This window comes from Myotis yumanensis, unplaced genomic scaffold (genome assembly GCF_028538775.1).
Source record: "Myotis yumanensis isolate MYYU_CA2020_CCGP unplaced genomic scaffold, mMyoYum1.0.hap1 SCAF_6, whole genome shotgun sequence".
Taxonomy (NCBI): Eukaryota; Metazoa; Chordata; class Mammalia; order Chiroptera; family Vespertilionidae; genus Myotis; species Myotis yumanensis.
Genome location: NW_027223757.1, coordinates 4,379,088 through 4,402,359, shown reverse-complemented (window position 1 = coordinate 4,402,359; position 23,272 = coordinate 4,379,088). Strand labels below are relative to the sequence as shown.

The following is a 23,272-nucleotide window of genomic DNA, read 5'->3' as shown; positions in this document are numbered from 1 at the left end:
AAGGATGATGGCTACATGGATGGGGGGTGCAGGAGGTAGCCAATTAATGACTCCCATCATTGATGTTTCTATCTCTTTCTTCCTCTCTGAAATCAATAAAAATATAAATAAAATATGACCATAAAAATAAAGAGCAAGGAAGAGTGAGTGAAATTATTCCACAGGTAAAGATAGCAGAAAATGTGGGAAACCTGACACTATCTAAACGTGAGTGATCATTAGACTCACCTGGGGACCTTTGAAAATTGCAGGTTCCTGGGACCCATGTTATGTAATTTAGATTCAATAGTGTAAGTTGGCCCCCAAAATGTATATTTGTAAAAGGTTCCTGCAATGGATACAAGATCAGGCCGGCATACAAGCTTGTCCAGAATTGAGGTGGAAATGCACCAACATCACCTGGAACAGCTGATTATTATTGGAAAAATTCCAATAATTATTATTTCCGCTTATTATTGGAAAAATTCATAGAAGGAGATGACATCATCTCCGGGTAAGTCGTCCATGAAGGGCGTGTTGATGTGAGTGTTTATTTTACACGCTGAGGTTGAGCTTTGCCCAGATTTTGTTGTTGTTTTGGTGGCTACAGAACGTGTGGAAGAGACATCTCATTTGGGAACACTCTTTTATCGTTAACAATAATGTTTATTGTGGCCTAACCACAATGGGCTTGATTTTAAGTGTTTCTTGCATTAGGCCAAGCGGCGCCCAAGAAGAGGGGAGAGGGGGAACATCCCGGCAGCTGTCCGTGGTGCTGAACTGGGGAGCCGGCCCCAGCCTTTGACCTTTCCCGCAAGAAAGGGCTCTCCACCCGCCCTCCAGCCCCATTTTCCTTTCTGCTCTCACCGCCAGTTTCTCCTCTTTCCCAGTACGAGCAGCGGCGAGAGTGGCCCTTCATATTTCTGTCCCAGGCGGCAGATGATCTTGGGTTGGAGTCCCTCACCGCCCCCCTTCTCCGACTGCCTGGGCGCGGCTGATGGGCGCGGCACCCTCCCCTCCTTAGGCCACTCTGGGGACCTTATCCCCACCCCACCCCCGAGTCATCTCGGCGGCTCCCTGAACACGCGGGCCCCACCTCCCTCCGCGCCCCCTCCCCACCTCCCAGCCGCCTGCTCCTCCCCCTCCTCCTCCTTGGTCCCGCCCCGGCGCGCTGGCAGCCCCGGATCCCGGCGCTGGGGAGAGAGAGGGGGCGAAGGAAGCGGTACCAAGGGCGGAGCCGCAGGAGGAGGGGCGCCGGGCTGGGCTCCGGAGGGCGCCGCGGGCATGGACACCGAGTACCCGGCCTTCGAGCCTCCGCTCTGCAGCGAGCTCAAGCACCTGTGCAAGCGGCTGCAGGAGGCGTACTGGGAGCTGAAGGAGGACCTCACGCCGTTCAAGGATGACCGCTACTACAGGTAGGGGCGCGTGGGCCTGCAGGGAGGGGCGCGGCGCCGGGCCTCGGCCTCCCCCACCGCCCTTGCCGGACCGGCTGAGCTCCGGCGGCCCCTTCCAGGGACAGCAGGTGCTTGGGTGGGGGCCGGGGCAGCAGGTGCTTGGGTGCTGGCTGCGGGCGCCCGCATTCTGGGGGTCTAGGGTAGGTCGGGGGAGGGGCGAGGCGCTGTTTTCCGGCGCCTAGAAACCTGAGCCCAGATTCGTGCATCCCGAGAACGGGACTCAAGGGCTGCGTCCCTGCTGCGCTCCTCCCTCTCTCCTTCTCTTCCGGTCATGCTTCCCGCCCCCTGTGCCCCCCACCGCCTGCTCAGTCCTGGTCTGGGGGCGTGATCACTCCCCTTCAGCGTCCAGCGGAGAGGGCCTTGCCTCTCCTCTGAGGTCCGAGGCCCCAGGGCTGCGGTGGGAGTCTTTGAGGCCGGGGGCTCCTGGGTGGGGCAGCTGCCTCGGGCTGAGCAGCGCCTGGCGAAGAGGCTGTGGGGAGCCGCTGTCAGCACCCACAGGAGCGGTGGGTTTGGGCTCCTCTGTGCTCGTCTCTGCATCCCTCTCCTGAAGCCAGGGGAGAGCTGTGAGCCCACAGACCCTGGTGAGGCCCGCCCCTTCCTCCCTGCGCTGTGCTGTTCTGCGGGGGCAAGTGTGGCCATTGCCAGTGGCTGGCGCCCCTGGTGCGCCTGGTGCCAAAGGACCTATAGGGGTTGCAGCCTGGAGCCGGGATGGAGTTTGCCCGAACTGGCTCCGCGGCTCGAGAAGGCTGCCTGCTAACGGCGCTTCAAGCTTCCTCCTCGGGAAAACGGGAAGCTTGAACCAGAGGTTCCTGAAAACCAGAGATTCCAGAGGCTTCCAAGCACACCTTGCTCACTGCATGCGTAAGGATGGCCAGTGTCCAGCATGGAGGGAGGGGTGCAGCGCCGGACCCGGAGGACAGGTGTCACAGTTCCGTCACGCCTTTCCGGAAGCCCAAGGCTTCCCAGGGCTCATCCACTGTCTGTTACTGAACAGTGTATCTGAGGGGGTTTTAAATGTCATGTGGTGTAGCTTTTGGGTGCGCCTCAAAAATCTTTCTATTGCAGGTCCTGGGGGACAGGATAAAAAAACCTACACCCCATAGAGTCTCACATCTTATTTTCCGTACGTTCCAATCTCCTTTTCATGAATCTCTCCCTCCCCCCCCAGCCCCCCCCCCCCCCACTCTATTTTTCCTATATTTTATTTTCTTGGGAGTTAGTGAATAGCAGAATGGTCTTCATGCAGGTAGCAGAAGAAAGAACAAAGCCACACCACTGGTTAACCCACTACTGTACTGTGCTTTATTCACTCAGCCATTTATTCCACTGATAGTTATTGAGCCTCTGCTGTGGTTCTGCTGTGGTTCTCGGTGTTGGGGTGAGCGAGACAGACAGGGTACCTGCTCTCCTGGGGCGTAGGGTAATAAGCAAGTGGTGACCTGTGGCTATGAGTGCTGGGAAGAGAATGAACCACGTGCCATGATCCAGCGTGATGGGTGCTACCTCAGAGAAGGGGTCAGGAAGTCTCTCTGAGAAGGTGACATTGACTGGGAACTGAAGAATGAGTTGCTCACTAGACAATGAGCTTGGAGAGGAAAGGAGAAGAGCGGACAAGTGCAAACCCCTGAGACCATAAAAACATGGAGTGGTCACAGAACAGACTGCAGACCAGCGTGTTGGGACTCGGGGTTGGAAATGTCAGGGCCAGGTCATAAAAGGCCTGGAAGGACAGACCGATGGTGTGATGGAGCTCCTGTGGGAGCCAGTGAAGGGTTTGGGGTGGAGAAAGTGACCCTAGCCGTTTGGCTGCCTGTCCTACAGCAGGCACTGGAATCTTTGCTCCAGGAGCAGCTCATTTATGTTGGCTCCTGAAGACAACTCCGCCGTGGGCGGGAGGGGCACCGAGGATGCTGCCCTCGGCCATGGGAATGCTTGCTGCAGAGTGCTCTACAGTGTGGCGTGCCGGCAGCGCGGTTAGGCCGAATCAGAGGCTGTTTTGTAGTGGGGAGACAGTCACTGAACTGTCTTCCACGGCTCCACTGCGCGTGTCTATCCGTCAGTGGGCTGCGCCCTTACAGAGCTCAGAGAAGCACTCTTGGGCATCTAAGTTGAGAAGCTGATAGTTACAGCTCCTGCATCTGGCTGGCTGGAAGGCGAGCTTGCTACTATAATTTTTGCTCCTACTCTTCTCACCATCTTCACTTTCCCATTAGCGATCTATGATTAACATGCACCGGTCCTTTTCTCCCTGGAGGCCCAGGGACTAGCCTCGTGTAGCCAAGTTTCCTCATAACAGGGCGAAGCAAGGAGACAGCCGCTAATGCTCTGTTAGCTGGCATGGCTCTTTGCATATTAGCTGCATCATCTGGCATCACTGAAAACCGGCAGCTATGTGGTCAGAGGGCTCACAGTCATTTTCACCAAATGAGAGATGACAGTTGTACTGCCTTCTAGGGACAGGGGAGCCTGCTGGGTGCAGGTGGAAAGGCATGGGCTGGGCATATGGAACCCTGGCTTCCAGTCCCAACTCTGCCCTTTGCCTTGGGAAAATATCGAATTTCACTGGTGATCAATTTGCACGTCGGAAAAATGAAGCAAAGATGTTGTGAAGCTCAAGTACTTTATGGAGATAACACTGGAAATGCTTCCAGTCCTTGCTGGTTTGGCTCAGTGGATAGAGCATTGACCTGTGGACTGAAGGGTCAAGAGCACATGCGCAGGTTGCGGGCTTGATCCCCAGAAGGGGGTGTGCAGGAGGCAGCCGATCAGTGGTACTCCTTATTGATTTTCTATCCCTTTCCCCCTCTCCCTTCCTCTCTGAAATCAGTAAAAATAATTTTTTTTTAAAAAAAGAAAGGTACTAAAATGTTCATAGTACCACGATTTGTCATATTCCTGAACTAAAACCAGCCAAACACTCAGCAGTAGAATGAGTAAAAGCAGCTTGTTCCATAATGGAATATTATCTACACTAATAAAAGAGAACCATGCAAATTGAACATCCCTCCGCTACACCCACCAGCCAATCAGAGTGATATGAAAATTAACCCAACAAAGATGGCGATTAATTTGCATACACAGGCGCTGAGCGAAGACTGAAGACAGCATAGAAGGAAGCCAAGTGCTGCAGAAGGGAGCGAGGTGGTGGAGAAGGGGAGACGGGAGCAGAGCTGAGGCAGCGGAGAAGGGAGCTCCGGCCTCAGGAAACCCTTCCTGCAATGGGCCTCTAGTACAGCAATAAAAGTAAACAACTTAAAACAACACACAACAACGAAGATGAGCCTCACAGACATCCTGTGAGCAAAAGAAGCCAGACACAGGGAGTACCTACACTTTGATTCCACTTAAATAAAAACGTATAGAGCAGGCAAAATGTCTCCACTGTTAGAAGTCAGGGTAGGGTTACCCTGGAGGGACAGTGGATGAGAGGGAGCAGTAGAGGGTCTTCTGGGGGCTGGTAATGTTCTGCTTCTTAATCTAGGTGCCGGTTATACGGGTACATTTAATGGTGAGCATTTACCAGGTTGTGCGCATGATGTGTGCACTTTTCGGTATGTTTATGATGCTTCAATAGGAAGCTGAAAAGAAAACTAGCTCCGGTGTCTCATTGATGACATCGGGCCCTTGCCCTCTCTTGAGCACATACTGGCAAGGGGGTGGAATCGGACTTCCACAAACCAGGGGCCCAGGAACTGAGAGTAGAGCTGGTTCCACCAAGGGAGGAGGAGCACAGGGCTGAACCAGATGGGGGTTCTGTTAGGAACTAGATGTGGGTAATGGATGCGAGGTGGGCAATTGGCTGTGTCTATGTCACAAACGGTAGAGAGTTAAACAAAGGGGAGGGACAGTAAATGAGTCCCCCTAGAGCTCAGTTCTCAACGAATTTGTGGTTGGCCATTTGCTGACCATACGTGGTTTCTTGTGTGATTACTTTACCTCGCAAAATACATGAGCAGCGAAGATGGGCTTGCTTTTTCTTGGCCAGTGACGTGATACCCAGGGTGTCCTCACCCAAGAGGCTTCCGGAAGCAACATTTCGTCCCCTGGGTGAATTCATCGCCCTGGGGGCTGGCCCTCAGTCTCACCAGCCTATCTTAGACCGCACGTCCAGGAAAAGCTGTTTTCAGCGACGGCTTCACAGCATTTACTCAATTGGCCGGTGCAGACCCATGAGAACACGAGTCCCGGTGGCACCACATCAGGGCAGGGCAACTGGTGAGACGGGTTCTTAATGCTGGCCATGCATCAGAATCACCCGGGGAGCTTTTAAAACACAAATGCCCAGGCCCTGCCCTGGAGGATTATGATTTCATTTGCCCCAGCTGGGTCTTGGCCAGGATGGAGAACCCAGGAGGGTGAGGAATGTTTAGAGCATCAGGCGGAGGGAGCCTGGTGCACCCACTCCTCTGCAGACAAGAATATGGGGAGTCAGGAGCCAAGGGCCCTGTCCCCCACACAGCTCAGTGGCCACTGTCAGTGACCACCTCGGCTGATTCTCCCGTTTCTGCGCTTCCCGGCTGCCCAACCTCCCGTTTCAGATGAACACACCTGGTCAGGTTACAGTCAGGTTTAAGGTCAGAGAACCACTTTCCTGGTGACGGCAGCCTGCATATTTCCACCCTGACCCACCGTGCTGATGGGCTGTTCAGGTTTCAGCGGGCGAACTTGTCTCCTTGTCCTCAAGGTCTTGGAGACAACCCGCTGTAGCTGGAGTCCTGACCTCTCTCTGTGTCCTCGTTTCTGTTTTGGTTGGAAGAGTGATAAGTGTCCCTGACGATACTGTGATTTTAGAACCAGCTTCTCTATCTCCATCATTTCAAAGGTAGACAAAGAATTTCATTAAACTTGAATACTCGGATCTCAGCTTAGTGTTAGCCACACCTTGGCCTGCGAGGGGGGCTGGTGCTGTTGTTCTCCATTTGCAGCAAGATACAGGCCCCGGGCGGGCCAGGGTCCGAGGGCCTGAGCAAACACCTGTGTGAGGGGCCAGCACAGTCAGCTCCCCAAGACATATCCATCCCTGTCTTTGCGCTATCCCTGCTCAACTCCCCAGGAAGTACCCCTACTCCTGACCCTCACTTCTCCCTCTAGGATCTTCCCCCACAATTGTCCCCACTTGTCCTCAGGTCTCAATTCTGACTCCTCCCATTTGTTTGCAAAGTTCCCTCAGCCCGGCCTCCAGGAGCCACCACACTAAATTCTTCAATGCCTGTGGGTCTGGCCCCCCACCCTGCTGCCCTGTAAATGAGGTAGCGGTGGGCCCTGCATATTGGCTCCACATTGCTTGTTTCTCCACTTATTTCACGTTGTCCCACTCACTCCCACCGGGGACTGACTCAAGTTCTCACACACCCGTTGCAGTAAACGCAGGCACAGGATGCATGTTTTAGCCATTTCGAGTTTGCGTACCGCTGAACCAGCACCCAACTTCTGCTGCCATCGCCGCAACAAAGCCCATGGTTGTCACGGCCCCCAACCTGCTGCTGCCCTTGGGAGCTCTGCCATCTACTCTTCTCACCTTGCTGCTGAGTGACTGGCCACAGAGGCCCGCTCTCCCGCTCCCCTCTCCTGTGGGAGTTCCGTCCCTCTTCCCCTTCTGGGTGGAGGCCCTGACCACCCAGTCCGGAGGGTCTCCTGCGGAGAGGAACCTCCCCCTCTAGGCAACCGGTCCAAGTGCCACCCACTGTTGTGCAACACTGGGGGTCCCGTCTCTTCTTATTCAGCTCGGAACCCTGGACCTCACCACCCGGGTCCTGGAGCTGCTCTTGCCCACATCACCGGTGGCCTCTACACATCAAGCCCAGTGACCCCTTTCGGACCCGCGCACTCTGCGGGTCTGAGGAGCTGACCGGAGCTGGGCTGCCTTGTTCCTGCAGGGCCGGCGACGCCCTTCTCTCGTGTTCTCCTTCCGCCTTGTCCTCTACATGCTTGCGAAGCTTCTTCAATAGAGTCTCTTCCTGTTTGGACTTCCTGAAGCCATAGCACTGTGATTCACAGCATTAAATATCCCCAACAGTAGTTGGGAACACTACTGTTTATTGCCTCACACACCTGTCAGATGGGTTAGATGTATGACAGATAACTCTTCCCTCCTCGCAGTACCGGTGGGTGAATTGAGAAAGGTTGTAACATATGAACCAGACATAGCAGCTCTTGTTACCTGTCCGGCAACCTTCCAGGTCAAAAGGAGATGGTGACCATAGCCCCCCCACCCCCCAAGGCCGGAGGCGGAGTTGCATCTATGTCACCCTAGGAACCCATAGTTAGGGCATCAGGGCCTGCTCCAGGTCATTCCATGACTTCAGAGAATTCTTGATCTTTGTCTTGGCCTTGGGACAGTGTCTTAAAGCCAGATCGGATTCAGGGACATTTCTCAATAAGCTTTATGGTTCAGAACATAGAATACTCCGGTGAGATTCAAAATTTAAATTCAAGTCCACACTGTTTCTCATGTATTAAATGGGGATAAGGGCACTGATAACTCATCAAGTTGTTAAGGTGATTCATTGGCTCAGACCTTAGGCTTTTCGGGTGCTTGGTAATTGTTGGTTATTCTCCCTGGACAGCGTGACCCTGAGCAGAGAGCTGAGGAGGCGTCTTGAGAATGGAGTAGGGGCCAAATGGGGGGACGCTGCCAAAATGTGAACTCCTTCTCAGGGCTGATCTGGACCGCATGTGAAATGTGTTCCATTCTGAGCTTAAAGAGGAAGCTTGCCAGACAGACAGAAGCAAGCTCAGGGTGGGGAAGCCTGGAGGGGAGGGGAGGGACCTCATGGGAGGCATGGTTGATGAATCAAACTTTCTTGGAGCCCCAGCATATGTTGGGTCCCTCTCCCTTCTTCCTGTACATGGTCACAGCACCTTTCCATTTCCCTCTCCATCACAGTTAACGCTGGACGAAAAAATAAACGAGAAACAGCGTGATCTAAGTGATGCTGGACAGCAGCTCAGGAGAGCAGCAGCTAGGAGATTTACCAGGAGGCAGTTTGGCCCTCAAAGATGTCAACTCTTTTTAGAACCCAGAGTCGCATGGAAACAGCGAGGGTCTGAGGGTCTGTGGGGATTCTCAGGAGCGGCCCAGGAGTGGCCCAGCAGCGGGCGCAGTCCCCGGAGCAGGCATTTCTGCACCAGATAAGGCTGCTTCAGGGCAGGTGTTTCTGCACCAGATAAGGCTGCTTCAGGCAGGAGGGGGAACCTGGCGGTCTCTGCGTTTGGTTTCGTCCTCTCAGAGTCTAAAATAGCTTTTGAGTTTGTTTCTAACATTTGAGAATCATAAGGTATCGCATGAAAGTCCCATTTGAAGTCAGGCTCTTTCAAAGTGCTGAGTGACAGCCGCCCTTTACACGCTGCTCACTCTCTGGTTCACGGTACCCACCTGACCCGCATCTCATTACCTGACTGTCCCCGCACTGGTGCTTCTGTTCCCCAGTCTTGTGGCCTTTTCTCTCCAGTGTCTATGAAAAGAACCTGAGAAATAACCTTTCGTTATGGCTCCTGTGAGAGTTGAGGTTTATGATTCAGAGTGCTGATGGAATTTCTTGTCACAGTGATGTACTCCATGTTCAGGCTGCTGCTTACCCTGCCCTGCCCCTTCCCTCCAAAGTCCAACCCTCCCCACCTCCCCTTCCCCCTGAGGTCAGCCCAAACATCGTGCCTTCTGCTTACCTTGTCCTGTCCACCCAAGCCCCGGGTGGCTCAGGGGCCCTTCCTTGGTGCTGCTGGAGCGACCTGTGCTTGCGGTAACTTACTTTGCCCTGAGTTTGCTGAGGAAGGGCAGGAACTGTATCCTAGTCCTGTTGGTCTCTTCCCACCTTCCAAGCTTGTTGACAGCTTAGTGCGTGAATGCGGATCCATTAGGAAGGAAGCTTGAGACTTTTGTTTTCCTCGTTTGGTTTGACTTTAAACCCACAGGACCTGGAGACAGGGGACATTTTGACCGATGCTGCAAAGGAAAATCTCGGAAGTATCCAGTCAGTGGCTCTCGACTGTTGGAGATTACAAATGCAGAACCGTGGGCCCAGATCCCGAACCAAGAAAGTGCTTTTGGTCAGCTGATGTCTTCGCCCCGAGAGCGTGCGAAGCGCAGCCACAGGGATGGTCCCCAACAGCGACATTGTGGGCGCTGGTACTGGGGACGGAAAGCTGCATGTCGGGCTGCTGTTAGGAAAGGGTTTGCAGAGGCACTAGGAGAGCGGGGAAAGCGCTCCTTCATCACTCACGGTGTCAGAGGGCACCCCCGCCTTTCATCTCCTCGAGGTCACAACCCTCTTCGGGAATACGGAAAGTTGTGGATTCTCCCCCAGAAAAAATGCAGACACCACAGTGTCTTTCAGATTCCATTCGATGCCCCGTTAAGATGTCCTGGCAGCAGGGGTGCGGATGAATTATCGTGTGGCGCCCTCCGCTAAGGACCCGGAGGAAGGGTCATGTCATTCATTCATTCGTGCATCACTCCTTCATTGGTTCCTTCCTGCGGGAGCCCTGGCCCCGCCTCTGGGCTCTGGAGGCGCAGAGGAGGGAGACCCACCCCCGAGCTCGGCCCCCAGACTCCCGGCCCCGCCCCCTCACCTCCCCGGCCCCGCCCCTCACCTCCAGGCCACGCCCCTTCACGCCTGCCGCTCCTCTGGCCCCGCCCCATTCCCCGCCCCTGGCCCCTCCCACCGCCGCTCCGGCCGCTTCCGCGCACGTGACCCGCCGCGCGTTGCGCTCTGACGAGTCCGGGAGCCGCTGCTCCGGCCGCTGTCGTTCGGGCTGCGCCTGTGGCTGCCTCGGCTGCTGAGCGGCGCGGGGCGGGCGCGGACCCCGGGCGCCGGCCGCGATGGAACCGTGAGTGCGGGCCCCGGAGGACGGAGGATAGGCGGCGGGGGCTGGGTGCCCGGCTCCCGGGCCCGGAGTTGGGGTTCCAGCGTCCCGCTCCCGGGAGCCCTGCCGCGGGGCCCTCCGCCCACACCGAGCGCGGGGACGCGGGAAGGGGCGCCGCCGGGCTTCGAGGGGGGCTCGGCGAGGGGCTCCACCGCCGGGCTGGGTGAGCCGTGGAGACGGGGTCCGGGTCCGGAGCGGCCTCGGCGAGCGCGCCCAGGAGGCCCTAGGATGCCCCGGCCCTGCTCGCCCAGGGGCCCCGGGCCCGACCTGCCCAGGCAGCCGGGTGGGTGCCCGAGCGGTGGCCGGCTCCGGGGCCCCTCGCGTCGGCGGCCCCGCGCGGGGAGCGAGGTGCTTGCGAGGCGTCTGGCGATGCTGGCGCGTGGGAGCCGGCCAGCCCCTCCGGTCGCGGGATGCCCGGCCCGGCGAGCGTGCCGCCTGTTGACTTTGGGCCTCGTCGCTCAGAGAAGCTACGGACTTTGAATGAGGAAGACCCGTCCGGGGCCAGGGACGCCACCCCAGGCCTGCTTCTGACGCAGCTGTCACCCGGGTGCCCTCGGGGCGTCCAGAGAAGGGGAGGGAACTTAAAGGAAGCGGAGCACCCGAGCTGCAGAAAGTCGGGGAGAAGGACCGCCCGCCCGGGGCCCGAGGGCGGGTCCCACGATCCAGGGCGGCCTTCAGACAGGGCTGTGCTGCTCCGTGTGCCCGGGGCCCCTGCTGATCTCTGACCGCGGACATAGGGCAGTGAGATCCAGGCACCTGCCCAGGTGCAAACGGGTGTGATGGGGGGAAGTCTGCTCTGAGCGCAGCGTGGGAGGCCAGGCTGGCATCCAGCCTCCCCGCTCTGTAGGCCCAGGTGGGGGTGGGGGGGGTGTCAGCCTTACTGCCTCTGTGCCCCCGGGGGCCCCGTTCACTTGTGGGGTCTGTGACTGGCACCCCGTGAAATGCTGGGGGAAGGGTGCCTTCTGGTGTTGTGGCAGAGTGACCGCCGCACGCCGCCGGGGGTTCTGTCCCCTGCGCATCTGCCTCCTGGGGTCCGCACAGCAGCCCCGCGTGGTGTGTGCTGGCGGTAAACCTTTACATAGGACAGAGAGGCAGAGGGCTTGACGTGGTGTGGGCGTTACCAAGACCCAGTCCAGGGCTCCTGCTGGACCCCAGCTGTCTGTTACCCGACTTGGTGGCAGTCCGTCCGCTGTGCTGGAGCCGTAGGCAGCACGGGTGCTCCTGGGAGCCGTGTGTCAGGCTCTGCTGAGCAAGGGGTTGGGAGGTGGATGTGTTATCTGGCGGTCAGCAAGCCACCACCGTCCAGCATCCAGGATGGCACGGACCTGGGAATCAGAGAAAGTGTTTGGCTGCGAATAAAAATCCTAGGCGAAAACAGGCCTGAAAATCCGAAGTGTGTGCGGGACTTAGGTGCCTGGTGGAGTCAAAGTGCTCTTGTTGGCAGATGTGACTACTGAGAGCCCAGTTCCGAGAAGGGTGACAAGCTACAGGAACAGGAAAAGAAGCTGGAGAAAGAATGGGGTGAGGGAGGATGGAGGGGGAGCCGGGCGGGGTCGGTGGCATGCAGGTCCCGGTCCCAGGACCTCCCTGCTCACATGCGGCCCAGCCTGCTCTTTTTAAAAGGACGGGAGAGAGCGCCATCCAAACCAGTCAGAATAAAAAGTTTCCAGTTCTTAAAGATTTACGCTCACGCCTCCTGCACACTCCATTCCTTATCTGACGGTGCCTGGGAAGTGAGATGCCAGGAGGAGAGGCGGCGGGCGAGTCCCACTCAGTTGTTAGCCCTCGGAACTTCCTGTCGGGTTGCCGACGGCACGGAGCTGAGATTTCTCAGGTTCCATTGGTTGCTTTGCTCTCACTGCAGCATTTCTCTGCAGACTTAAATAAGGTTGGCGTTTTGTGTGGGTCTCGCTTGGTATTTACCACCCATTTTTAAGGAGTGCACTTTACATTCTGTCATCCTGGGGCATTTAAGTGTGAGGTGTATCAATTAGACTCCCTTCTGGCAGCAGCGAAGGGGTGGGTGGCGCAGTGGAGCCCCGCTGTGGTTTCTGGGTCCCAGGCTTCCTCCGTGGCCCGGTGCGGGGGGACACCAGGCCTGGGTCAGTGTCCTGGCCCTGCAACCATAGTTATTAGGGATTGTGTTTCTTAGAATAGGTTTGTTTTTTCTGAACCACAGTGATCTCTAGAACTAATGAGAGATAACAGTGTTCACTTGTACCAGGTACTGTGGTCAGCTACCAGCCACGTTGTGTACATCACTTCATGCCGTCCTCACAGCCACCCTCCACATGAGGAAGCTTTTCTTATCCCCATTTGACAGATGAGGGAACTGAGGTGCAGAGAAGTCAGGGAGTCAAGTTCACAGCTAGTAAGGGGCAGGGCTGAGACTGAAGCCAGAGTATCAGCTCCAGAGCCCACCCCTGACATATTATCCTCTGTTGCTGCTCAGTTAACAGTGGCAGTGACTGAGCAAGGGCTTTCATGTTGTAACTCGTTTATTTGCCACAGCAACCCTAGGCGACAGGCTCCCTTAGCTTCCTCACTTTTACAATCTGGGAACCAGAGAATGAAGGGAGTGCCCCAGGTTACGCTGCTGGTCAGTGGTGAAGGCCCTTCCAGCCCAGGCAGTGGGCCTCCAGATCCCAGTTCTTAACCACTGGGCTGCACCGCCCGTGGTCCTGCATTGACCAGTGTGTGGCCTGCTTCCTTGATCTGTTTGCCCTGGCAAGGGTATTTGTGGCCTAACCAGCACACTCCTGGGCGAGAGACACTGGGTTTGCAGCCTAGGAGGCATACACGTGAATTCATGGTTTGCTCATTCAAATACATTTTGAGGTTGTTGGGCCTTGGCTACTTGCATAATGGCTTTTCTGAGTAGCTAAAAATAAATTATTTGTAATATATGCAAGTTGGTTGATTGAAATGTCAGAGTTCTTGTTCTGTTCCTTCCCTCAGAGTTTCTTCTTGAAACCCAATAAATGCCAGGTTTGAAAAGGAAAGACTGAGGTGAGGAGGCCAAGGAGTGAGTGTGGGGGAGTTGTAGGCCACCTTTCTGCTCCTGACCATGTGGGTTCAAATCCCACCTCCACCGCCTGCTGCCTGGGTCCTCGGCAGGCAATCGCTGCCGAGCCTCTGTGTCCCTGTCTGTAAAAATGGGCTGATCAGACCTGCTTCACAGGGGAGCGCCTGCCTGGTACCCAGGAGGTGCCTAGGGAATGCCAGCTGCTCCTGCCCTTTCCTTCCGTTGGCCGGGTTCTGAGCTCGAGGGGCAAGGTTTTATACCGGGTCTCAGGGATATTGATAGGATGAAAAAAAGAAAAAGTAGGGGGAGGGGAAAGCACAACTACCACTGCTTCTAACGTGATTGAATTCTATGCTCCCTACACTGTTCTGAGCGCTTCATTATTTCATTCACGCCCCCAACAGCCCTCTGGGTATTGTTTGTCTCTGATTATAGATAAGGACACCGAGGCCCGGGATTTTAACCCAGCACCCAGCCAGTGCTTTGGGCCACAGAAGAAATTATGCAGATTACAAGAAGAAATAAAATCTTAAAATGGGAGGGGACCGAGAATGAAAGCCCCTTTCCACTGCCCAGATTCTAATTTTTAATTCTTAAGTGGGAACTCCGTGAGACAGGACAAAATGAGTAACTAGAAAACCCTCGGCCTCCTGGCCCTGCTGTGTGCTGGTTGTCCCCTGGTGTCTGTGAAAGGCAGCGCTGTGGATGCTGGTGTGCCCTCCTATCTCCCCACAGAGCCCAAGGACCAACCTGGAGGTGTTTTCTCGCATCCTCTGCTCACCCAAGTTCTCTCCATTTGTGGTCATTCTGCTGCAGGCCCATGAGGAGGCTCACGGCGTGCTCGCCTGCCCACTTCTTAGTGCTGTTTGATGAACTCTTAAGGGCCCGTGTGGGAGGGAGAAGTGCTTAGAGGGAACACTAATGTTGGCTCTGGCGCTCTGGGGCACTCAGCCATCCTCCTGGGCCCTGGCTGTCCAGCTGCAGGAGAGGGAGGGGGCCCGTGTGGCAGGGTATGTGGCCTGGAGGGCTGCTTGCTGGGGAAGCCATGTGCTTGGAGCTGCAGTGGCCAGATTACTGGCATAGAGGGCAAAGGCCAGAGTCCCCAAAACATTAAAAGACAACATTGAGAGAAAAAAGTTAAACTTTGCAGTTCAGTGATTGATAATTGATCATAGCAGGAAAAATAATAGAACATAGGAGAGCAGAGTAAAACCAGGGAAGAGGGCATAGAAATGGAAGGAGTCAATAGTTATTGAACGCCTGCCATTCATAAGGCACAGCTTTGGGCCCCAAGAGCCACAGGGAGCTCCCCGTTGGAGAGGCGTGAAAGCGTGTGAACGGTTGTCACCCAAGATGGAATCCAGCCATGGGTGGGTGCCCCTTCCTGCAGCCCAGGAGCCATTTGCTCTCCCAGTGGTGGGAGGTGGGACCTCGGCTGGGCTGGGAAGGGTGGGTGGGTGCGGGCTGGAGAGAGGGGTGGCGGGAGGAGGAATGGCACTATGTGGTGACCGGTGGTTGGCGCCTGCCTCACGTTCCAGGGGCCTTCAACCAGGGGGGTTCCCATGCCTGTGCGACTTAGATTGAGTTTCATTTTAGTTTTGTTTTATTGTCTGGGTGTGTGTATCAATAGGAAGCATTTGATGCTGATAGGATATGTCATGAAAAGTGGCTTACATGACAGGGGTATCCAGGAATTGAGCCGGGCACCTCTGGGGTTGACTGGGTGGTTTCTGCTTCTAGGCTCTCCACCCTCCTGCGTGCAGTGTGGCTGCAGCCACTCGGGCAGCACTCAGTACACAGTCAGGTCCAGGAGGCGAGGAGGCTTCCGTGCCCTCCAGCTCTGCACTGGGAGGGGAGCCTTTTCTTGCAGCACCTGGTGGATTTCCTGCAGGGCCTGAGCCCTGGAGGGGATGAAGGCTGGGGAGGTGGGAGTCAGCCTCTGTGATGGGAGGCTGGTCTCACTGGCAGGGGACCGGGTGGCGGGGGACCTTCTGTCCTGCCCCAAAGAAAACCCCTCCTCTCCGTGGCTCCTATTCCTTCTTTAGAAGGAAGTGGCATGGTTGTGGGAGAGTCCTGTCCAAAGGAACAAACACCCGTAAACATGTAACAGGCATGTCAGGACCACGAAGGGCTTGGCTGTCACTCCGAGTGGCCGGGAAGTCACTGGAGAGTTTTGAACTGAGAACAAACACCCCCGGCTGTCCCTGGCGTGGCTGGGCAGAGAACAGAGTGTGGGTGCTAAGGGTGGAAGCAGAGGCCCGTGGAAGGTGGCAAGGCCAGGCCGGAGGAGGGAGGAGGGCCGAGTCTCGCTGTGCTTCGAAGGCCTTCTTGATGCCGAGATGAAAAGTTGGAATCACGGTGTGGACCTGTCATTTGTCTGGAGTGGGCAGTGTCCTTGAGGCATCAGAGTCTAGTTTTTGGTGACATGCTTCAAAGCGTTCAGACAAGCCGTGGGGAGCATAACCATGGCCGGGGGCATCGTCACCTGGATTTGCGCTGTGGTGCTGTCCCTGGCCCAGGACACCCAGCCCTCCCAGAGTGAGGGTGCCTGGCCAGGGTTCCTGCCTGTCGGTGGGGTGGTGGTGCCGGCGGCATTTTCTCAAGCAGGGGCTTTTTTTTTTTTTGCTTTCTCTGTGTGTTTTTTCTGAGTTGGGTGATGCTTGATTTTCTAATATTTCTAATTTTCTGAACCAGGAAACTTTCTAATAAAATCACTTTAAGTGGAAGCTTTAAGGAAGGGAAATGATAGACTGTGACAGAGCCCTTGGGAGCCCTCGGGAAAACGGGAAACACCGGGTGGGCTGTTCACTGTGGGACGAGGCCTGTGCTGCCCTCCCTTCCTTAGGTCTCTTCCTCATCCCTCTCATCTGCTGAATAACTGCTTCTATAATCATCATTGATGTGTTTTAAAAATCACAATTTAAGCAGCACCGTCCTACTCTGTGTTTCTCTGCTGCCAAGTGCACTCTCTGTGCTTCCTCGTCTGCTGGGAGCCTACCCCTCGGAGCCTCGGCCCCGTGGGGGGCAGGTCACCTGAGAGCCGCAGAATGGAGTGCCATGTGTGACCTTGTATAATTATTTTTTAAACAACCGTGGATTTACAGAGAGCGGCCAGGACGGTGTGGAGTGTCTGTACACCCTTCTCCCCGCTCCCCTCACGCACTCACCACAACCCAGGGCTCAGCGCTTGCCATGCTGTCAGCTCCTGACCGCAGCCCCCAGCATCTCCTCCCTTTAGCGCTGTGAGGAAGGCTTCAGCGTGAAGCGGCCCCGTGCAGCTGCCCGGACCTCTCCCCTCTGCAGAGTGTAGGCATGTGTTTGGCACCTGGGGGAGCAGACAGGGGACAAAGGAGACCTGTTCTCCCCAGCCCGCATTCCACAGGCTCTCCCGGGGGCACTCAGGGAGTGGGGTCCCTCAGCCCTTCCCTAGGGATCGGCAGTTACTGCCAAGGGCCAAGAACTGTGACATCTTGGGCAGGTGTCCCGCTGTCTCTCGGCCTCAGTTTCCCCATATACAAGTCAAAGGGCTTGGGCTTCCTCCCTGAGGCACTTTCTGGCTCTAATATTTCAGGGCTTTCAGGTCTCATAATCTCTGGGTCCAAAATCTAATGGGCTCAGGCCACTGAATCCACTAGTTAGTTGTTTCTTCTCACGCACAGCAGGGTTGCGTGTGGCTCAGCCTTTGGACCCAAGTCCTAAAGGAAAAGATCGAGGCACTGATTCCTTTATTTCTTCACTGTGACACTGGTCTGCAGTAACTGGCCCAAAGGCCTGGCAGGTCCCGCTGGAGAGAGCGGACCTGGATCAGCAAAGCCACGTCAGAGCCGTGGTGGCTGTGGGCCCCACCTTTGCCCTGGAATAGGCTCCAGCTGATTTCCTGCTGAGGAGCTGGAATCTTGGCCTTGTAGGGGCAGGGTGTGTGTACACAGAGCCACGTGAGCCTCGTGCCACAAAAGCAAATAACCTTATTCTCTGCTGGTGGTTTAAGCTGTCCCTCCCCCTCCCGGAGGTGTGTGTTTTACCTGTCTGTGAGGCATGAGAAATTGCCTCAGCTCCTGAGACCAGGAAATGCTAGAGGAGTAAAAAGCAAAGCACCCCCTCCCCCAAGTCCACACCCCCATCCCGCTGTCCTTTCTTTGGGTTTATGGGTCTCCTCTTCAGGTCCCAGAGGCGGGGTCAGCCACTCTCCATATGGGGTTGATTGGAACTGCCTCGCACACTGGCGTTTACGTGGTGTCTGGGACTGCACTGTTTGGAGACCGTGTGGCTTGCCAAGCCTCAGACCTGTCTTCTGGTCCTTTACAGACTTGTCTTGTTTGCCCGCCGCTGATGGAAGGAGTTCTAAAAAGAAGTGACACTTACCCCTCCACCATTGTCTCCTGACTAAGGGACAAAGTAGGGATGACGAGGAGGGCACCTAAGAGGGTTAGTGTTAGGGGTAGGGTTCCATATTGGTATTAAAGCACAGAAAACTGCAGGCAGCTCGCTCAGTGCATCAAAACCAGACCCCATAGCGAAGGTCAGGCGGAGCTTCACCACCATGGGTGACGCCAGTGAGGGTCTCAGACCGTGAGGAACCTTGGATAGGAAACAAAACGGGTTGGCGGGAAGACAGATAGGGAAGGTGATGCTGGTGGCACCTGCGTTCCCAGTCTCGGCTGGGTTGTGACAGCTGACAGTTAAAGCTGCGTGTTTGCGTGTGAGTGACTTGGGGCCTCCCCCACTTGGGCTGTACTCTGGCAGCTGGAGATGGGATGTGTGTAGAGGGGTCTGGCCCCCCACGTGGAGTGGCAGAATGTGCCCTGAATGGGCATGGGTGCCACAGCACATTGTCCTGCCCCGAGGAGTGGGGCTCAGCTGGCGCTGTGCCGACCAGCATGGCAGGGCCTCTTCTCGGAGGGCTTCACCCCAAGCAGAGTGGAGCGTCACCCGGCCCTGAGGTCATGGAGACTGCTTTGTCAGGTGGGTCGCCTGGGTTCGGAGTAGGTTCGATTGTGAGGTGAGGGCTTGCAGGTGAGGAGGGCCTCCTGCGATCCGAGCGGCTTCCTGCCTGCCCCCCACCCACTGGCTTCTGCTCCGCAGGCTGGCGCCCATGCGGCTGTACACGCTCTCCAAGCGCCACTTCGTGCTCGTGTTTGTCGTCTTCTTCGTCTGTTTTGGCCTGACCGTCTTCATCGGGATCAGCGGTAGGTGCAGGTTTTGATCATTTTATCCTGTACAGTTACCTTGGTGCAGCCCGCCCCCCCCGCCCCCCCAGCTGTATCCACCTGCTCTCACCCATCAAGGCCTGTCATGGAGGGGGAAGCCGGTTTCTCTCTGCACCCACTGGGTGGAGGGGTGACCCTGGTCCTGCCCCACACAGCAGCCAGGGCCTGAGTTTAGCATGCAGCCCTGGATGGCCTTGACCTTGTACCTTTTGTTGGGAAGTCCAACATTTCTGGAGAGTCTTGTGTGCCAAGATCCCTCCTGGGCCCTGGGGAATCCAGAGCTTGCTGGCTGGCGTGGGAGGCAGGCCATGGTGCAGCGAGTGGTGGGGAGGGCGTGAGATGCTGGCAGCATGAGGCTGCTCTGATGATGCTCCAAGCTCTTGGCAGGAGGGAGCCTGTAGGTGGCTTTGGCCTTGAGTTCAGGGCCCCGGGTGCCTTTCGGTCCCGGAGAGAAATGGGTTTCTGGTCCTCAGTTTTCCATCTCTGAGAAAGGGGGTTGGATGGGACCACTTCAAAGGCAATTTCGAAGCTAAAATCGGCAAAAGACAGGTTTCTTAACCTAAACTGAGTCTTGGGTCGGTGAATGGACTGAGGGAGCTGGGCAGAGAGGGCGATTATTTCAGTGCCCTTTGCCTGCTGCTGCTGAAGATGATGATGGTGGCAATGGCAACTGTAGCCAATCTTGTTTTCCTCTTCTTTTTAATCCTCCCCCAGGACATTTTTCCCACTGATTCTAGAGAGAGTGGAAGGGAGAGTGAGAGACAGAAACACCGATGTGAGAGAGACACATCGATTGGTTGCCTCCCGCGTGACCCCAACCAGGGCCAGGAGCCTGCAGCCAAGGTATGTGCCCTTGACTGGAATCCAGCCCGGGACCCTTTAGTCCTCAGGCTGACGCTCTATCCACTGAGCCAAACCGGCTAGGGCCTGGGGTTTTAATTTGCAACTCTCTGACGATCAGTGACTTTGAGCATTTTTTCATATGTCTCTTGGCCATTAGTATATCTGCTTTGGAGAAGTGTCTTTTTAGGTCCTTTGCCCATTTTTTTAATTGGATTTTTTTTCTTCCTGGTGTTGCATTGTGTAAGTTTATTATACATTTTGGAAATTAACCCCTTATCAGATGTATCATTGGCAGATATGTTTTCCTAAACAGTTGGTTCCCTTTTTCTGTTGATGGTGTCTTTGCTGTGCAGAAGCTTTTTAGTTTGATGTGGTCCCATTTGTTTATTTTTTCCTTTGTTTTCCTTGCCCTAGGAGATGTCTCGGTAAAAATATTGCTATGTGAGATGTCTGAGATTTTACTGTCTGTGTTTTCTTCTTGGATTTTTATGGTTTCACAACTTACATTTAAGTCTCTGATCTACTTTTGCGTATTTTTATGTACGGAGTAAGCTGGTGGTCTAGTTTCATTTTTTTGCATGTGCCTGTCCAATTTTTCCAACACCATTTATTGAAGAGACTTGATCACTTCTTTTAAGGCCAAAGTCCTAAAAAATTACAGTGTAAGAGTTTGTGAAGGTTGCATATCTGTTATTTCAGGAAAAGCTTTGAGTATATATTAGCAAGTATGCTTTTTTGTATTCTCTACTGAATATTTTTGGAAGACTGGATTAATGGGATGAATAGACAAACGTCTTAATTTTTTGGCAGAAATCTTTATGCTTATAGAATAGGTAGATGCTGCCTGTGTCATGAGTGTTTTCTCGGGTCTGCAGTGCAGAGAGCCCTCATTGAGGGCAGGGGAGAGGTTTCTGCATGGACAGAAAACCTCGGGAATGATGGACCTTGTGTGACGATCATGGGGTTCACCTGCACCAGGAGGTCACCATGCAGCGGAGTGGATGTTGTGTGTCTATGTGTTTTACATACATGTGCAACCTCTGATGACAGACCAAGAAAATAAGATCACCGCCATATAATGTATGTCTTTCTTGGCATTTGACAAAAGTCAATAAATTAATTATCAGTGTAGGATATAACCTGCTTTTTTCCTTCTGTTACACTTTAGGACCCAAAGTGATCCAGACTTCTGAAGCTCATTTTTCACTAAATAATAGCAAAAAGGTAAGACTGGGTCTCTGAGTGGCAGGCGATGGGGCATACAAGCATCCAGGTCGCTAGCAATGGCCCACCTTGTCCTGCAGGTTGCTTCTCAGCCAACACTGTCAGTGGCTGGCCTCTGGGTCCTCATTTGACAAAATGATGTTTTCTGCTATAATAAATGCCTCAGTGCGAGACAGGCTGGTGGTGTTAACACTTAGAGCAGCAGTTCATTTCCAAAGGCTGGTGACTCGTCCTGGCTCCTCATGTCTGCAGGTCTTCCTATTGCCCGATAAAACGTGGTCTCCATGCTCGGTTTCCAGCAGTAACAGTTCTTTCTAATGATTGGCATTCTTTGCATGAACTCAGGTTAAATGAAAATCCTTTTTTCTTTTCTTTTTTTTAATTTTCCTCAATTCTTTGCCATCTTTAGATAAAAACAAAAGTCCTTCCAATTGGAGAATTTTGGTATCTATACTAATAAAAGGGTAATATGCTAATTAGACCAGGAGACCTTCTGGACAAAGCAATTGTGGCAGGGCCGAGGCAGAGGCGGTTAGGGGCAATCAGGCTGGCAGGTAGAGTGGTTAGAGGCTATCAGGCAGGCAGGCAGGTGAGCGGTTAGGAGCCAGCAGTCCCGGATTGCAAGAGGGATGTCCGACTACAGTCAGACATCCTCCGAGGGGTCCCAGATTGGAGAGGGTGCAGGCCGGGCTGAGGAACATCCCCCCCACACACACACACACGAATTTCGTGAACCAGGCCACTAGTTCTTTAATAAATATTAACTTTTGAGAGCCCAAATAACTAAACACTTTTATTTTGCTGTGTATCAAATGAAATCTTTATCTGTAAACTGAACACACTTGTCTTGCATTCTCATTACACCATAACATCTGATTGACCCCAAATATTAACTTGTCTGTTCTTTAAGCTCCCTGCTACGGGTCCACTCTTAACAGTTTTCAAAAAGTCAAAAGGAGAAAATATCCTAAAATTTATACCTTTTAATTCTCCTATTTGCTACTGTTGGCTTGAAAGAGTCTCCTGTGTAGCCTATTTCTTCGCATTTCCCTGTTTTCTTTAACTCTTAGACTGAGCACCTGATTTGAAGAGGCGTAGCCATGAGGTTCCTGATTGTAGTTTGGCCTTTTAAATTTTCTGTCTTAAGATGTCAGTCTTTTTTTGACACTGAAAATAGCAGCCGTCCCACAGGGCTGACTTGCTTCTGAAGGACCATCTCACTTCTGAAAGGTGACAGATTACCCTCCAAGAGATCTCATCTCGTAGGTGGCTTTTGGGCACAGCTCTGGTCAGGGTTTTATGGAGACCTGCCAGAGCATGAAGACACAGAAGGCACACGCTCACTCTCAGAGACTGTGCATGCAAACAGTGCTTTTCTTCGGAGCTGTGGGGGGGTGGGGGGAGCAGCTTTCTCTGTAGCCGCTGCTGTAGACACCGGTACTGGGTTTTTCAGCAGACACCGCAGAAGTATCATTGCCAATGGAGTCCCCGCTAATTTTTCTCCCCCAGGGTGTTAAGACTCTTCTAAAGCTGAGAATAACAGATGTCAGACAGCGACATGTCTGGTATATTGATATTAAATCAAGATTCTTAGGAACATCCTTCTTTGGTACCCTTATTATCTTATCATACGTCGCATCACATGCACTTTAACTTTCTCCGAGATGGCCTTTTCTTGGTATGGGTATTGTGCCGAGGCTGCGGGTGGTGGGAACGCCTTCCTGGAGGTGTTCATGAGAGACAGATGTAAATTGTAGCAGAGTTAGGCCTTTCTTCTTATGGAGGGCGGGATTTCACTCCTGTTGTCAAAGAAACCGTGCTGTTTCTGGTCCAGCACCAGTGCTCAGCCCTCATGGCTGGATGTCAGTTTTGGATGTTAAGGTGAGGTATTTGGTAGCTGCAATGGAAAGGTCACATGGGTTACTTAACTTTTTTCTTTTTCCCTCAGTTGAAGCCAATTCAGATACGTTCAAATCCACTGTCTACATACAATCAGCAGCTGTGGCTGACATGTGTTGTTGAGTTGAATCAATCAAAAGGTATGAAGCCTGACCTTGGTCTGATTTTTCTTTGTACAAAGCACCATATTGTAAAAGTTGAAAGAGCTTTCAGACCTTTTAAAGTGTTTTCAAAGGTGAATTACAGGGATGGCCTTTATTCTTTATAATAGCAACAAATTCGAAGCCCCTTAAGTGTCCTCGGTGTCCTCCACACTGTTATGCAGCCCCCCGGGGAGGGCAGGTCACCCCCCAGGGAGGGTCGGTGACCCCTCGGGAGTGCTGGTCAGCTCAGCTCGGTGGCTGCACAGTGGAGGAGCTGCTACTGCAGCCTTTTTGGTGGGGTTCTGGGGAAAATGAAGTCCCAATGCCCCAAGGCACACTTGGCAGTGTCTGGAGACATTGTGACATTTTGCTTGTCACAACTCTGGAGAAGGGGCGCTATTAGTGTCCAGTGGGTAGGGATCGGGGCTGCTGTTGAACACCTACAAAGCACAGGCCAGCTCCTCACAGCAAAGGATCCTCGGCCTCACAGTGCCAGCGGTGCCAAGGCTGGAAGACCTGCCCAGAGCACCTCCAGGCCCAGGGCATCGGCTCCGTTCACCACGATGGCACTAGTCGTGGACCGTCCGGAGAACTGAGGCGGGGCCACCACACGAGCTCAGTGTTCCGTGGTTCACA

General features: G+C 54.2%; 1 protein-coding gene across 3 annotated transcripts in view; it reads left to right on the top strand.

Annotated features, from left to right (window-relative positions):
• The first annotated feature begins 1,233 nt into the window (after nucleotides 1-1,233).
• Nucleotides 1,234-23,272, top strand: part of TMEM181 (transmembrane protein 181) — a 37,422-nt gene continuing 15,383 nt past the window's right edge. The window contains exons 1-4 of one of the 3 annotated variants that reach the window (XM_070417397.1): nucleotides 1,234-1,394; nucleotides 18,403-18,506; nucleotides 20,539-20,594; nucleotides 22,543-22,633. In XM_070417397.1, coding sequence (XP_070273498.1) covers nucleotides 1,264-1,394; nucleotides 18,403-18,506; nucleotides 20,539-20,594; nucleotides 22,543-22,633 — 382 coding nt within the window. In that variant the 5' untranslated portion in view covers nucleotides 1,234-1,263. Of the gene's footprint in view, nucleotides 1,395-10,159; nucleotides 10,260-18,261; nucleotides 18,283-18,402; nucleotides 18,507-20,538; nucleotides 20,595-22,542; nucleotides 22,634-23,272 lie in introns of those variants that run through there. The other 2 variants (XM_070417398.1, XM_070417399.1) reach the window with 2 other exon arrangements.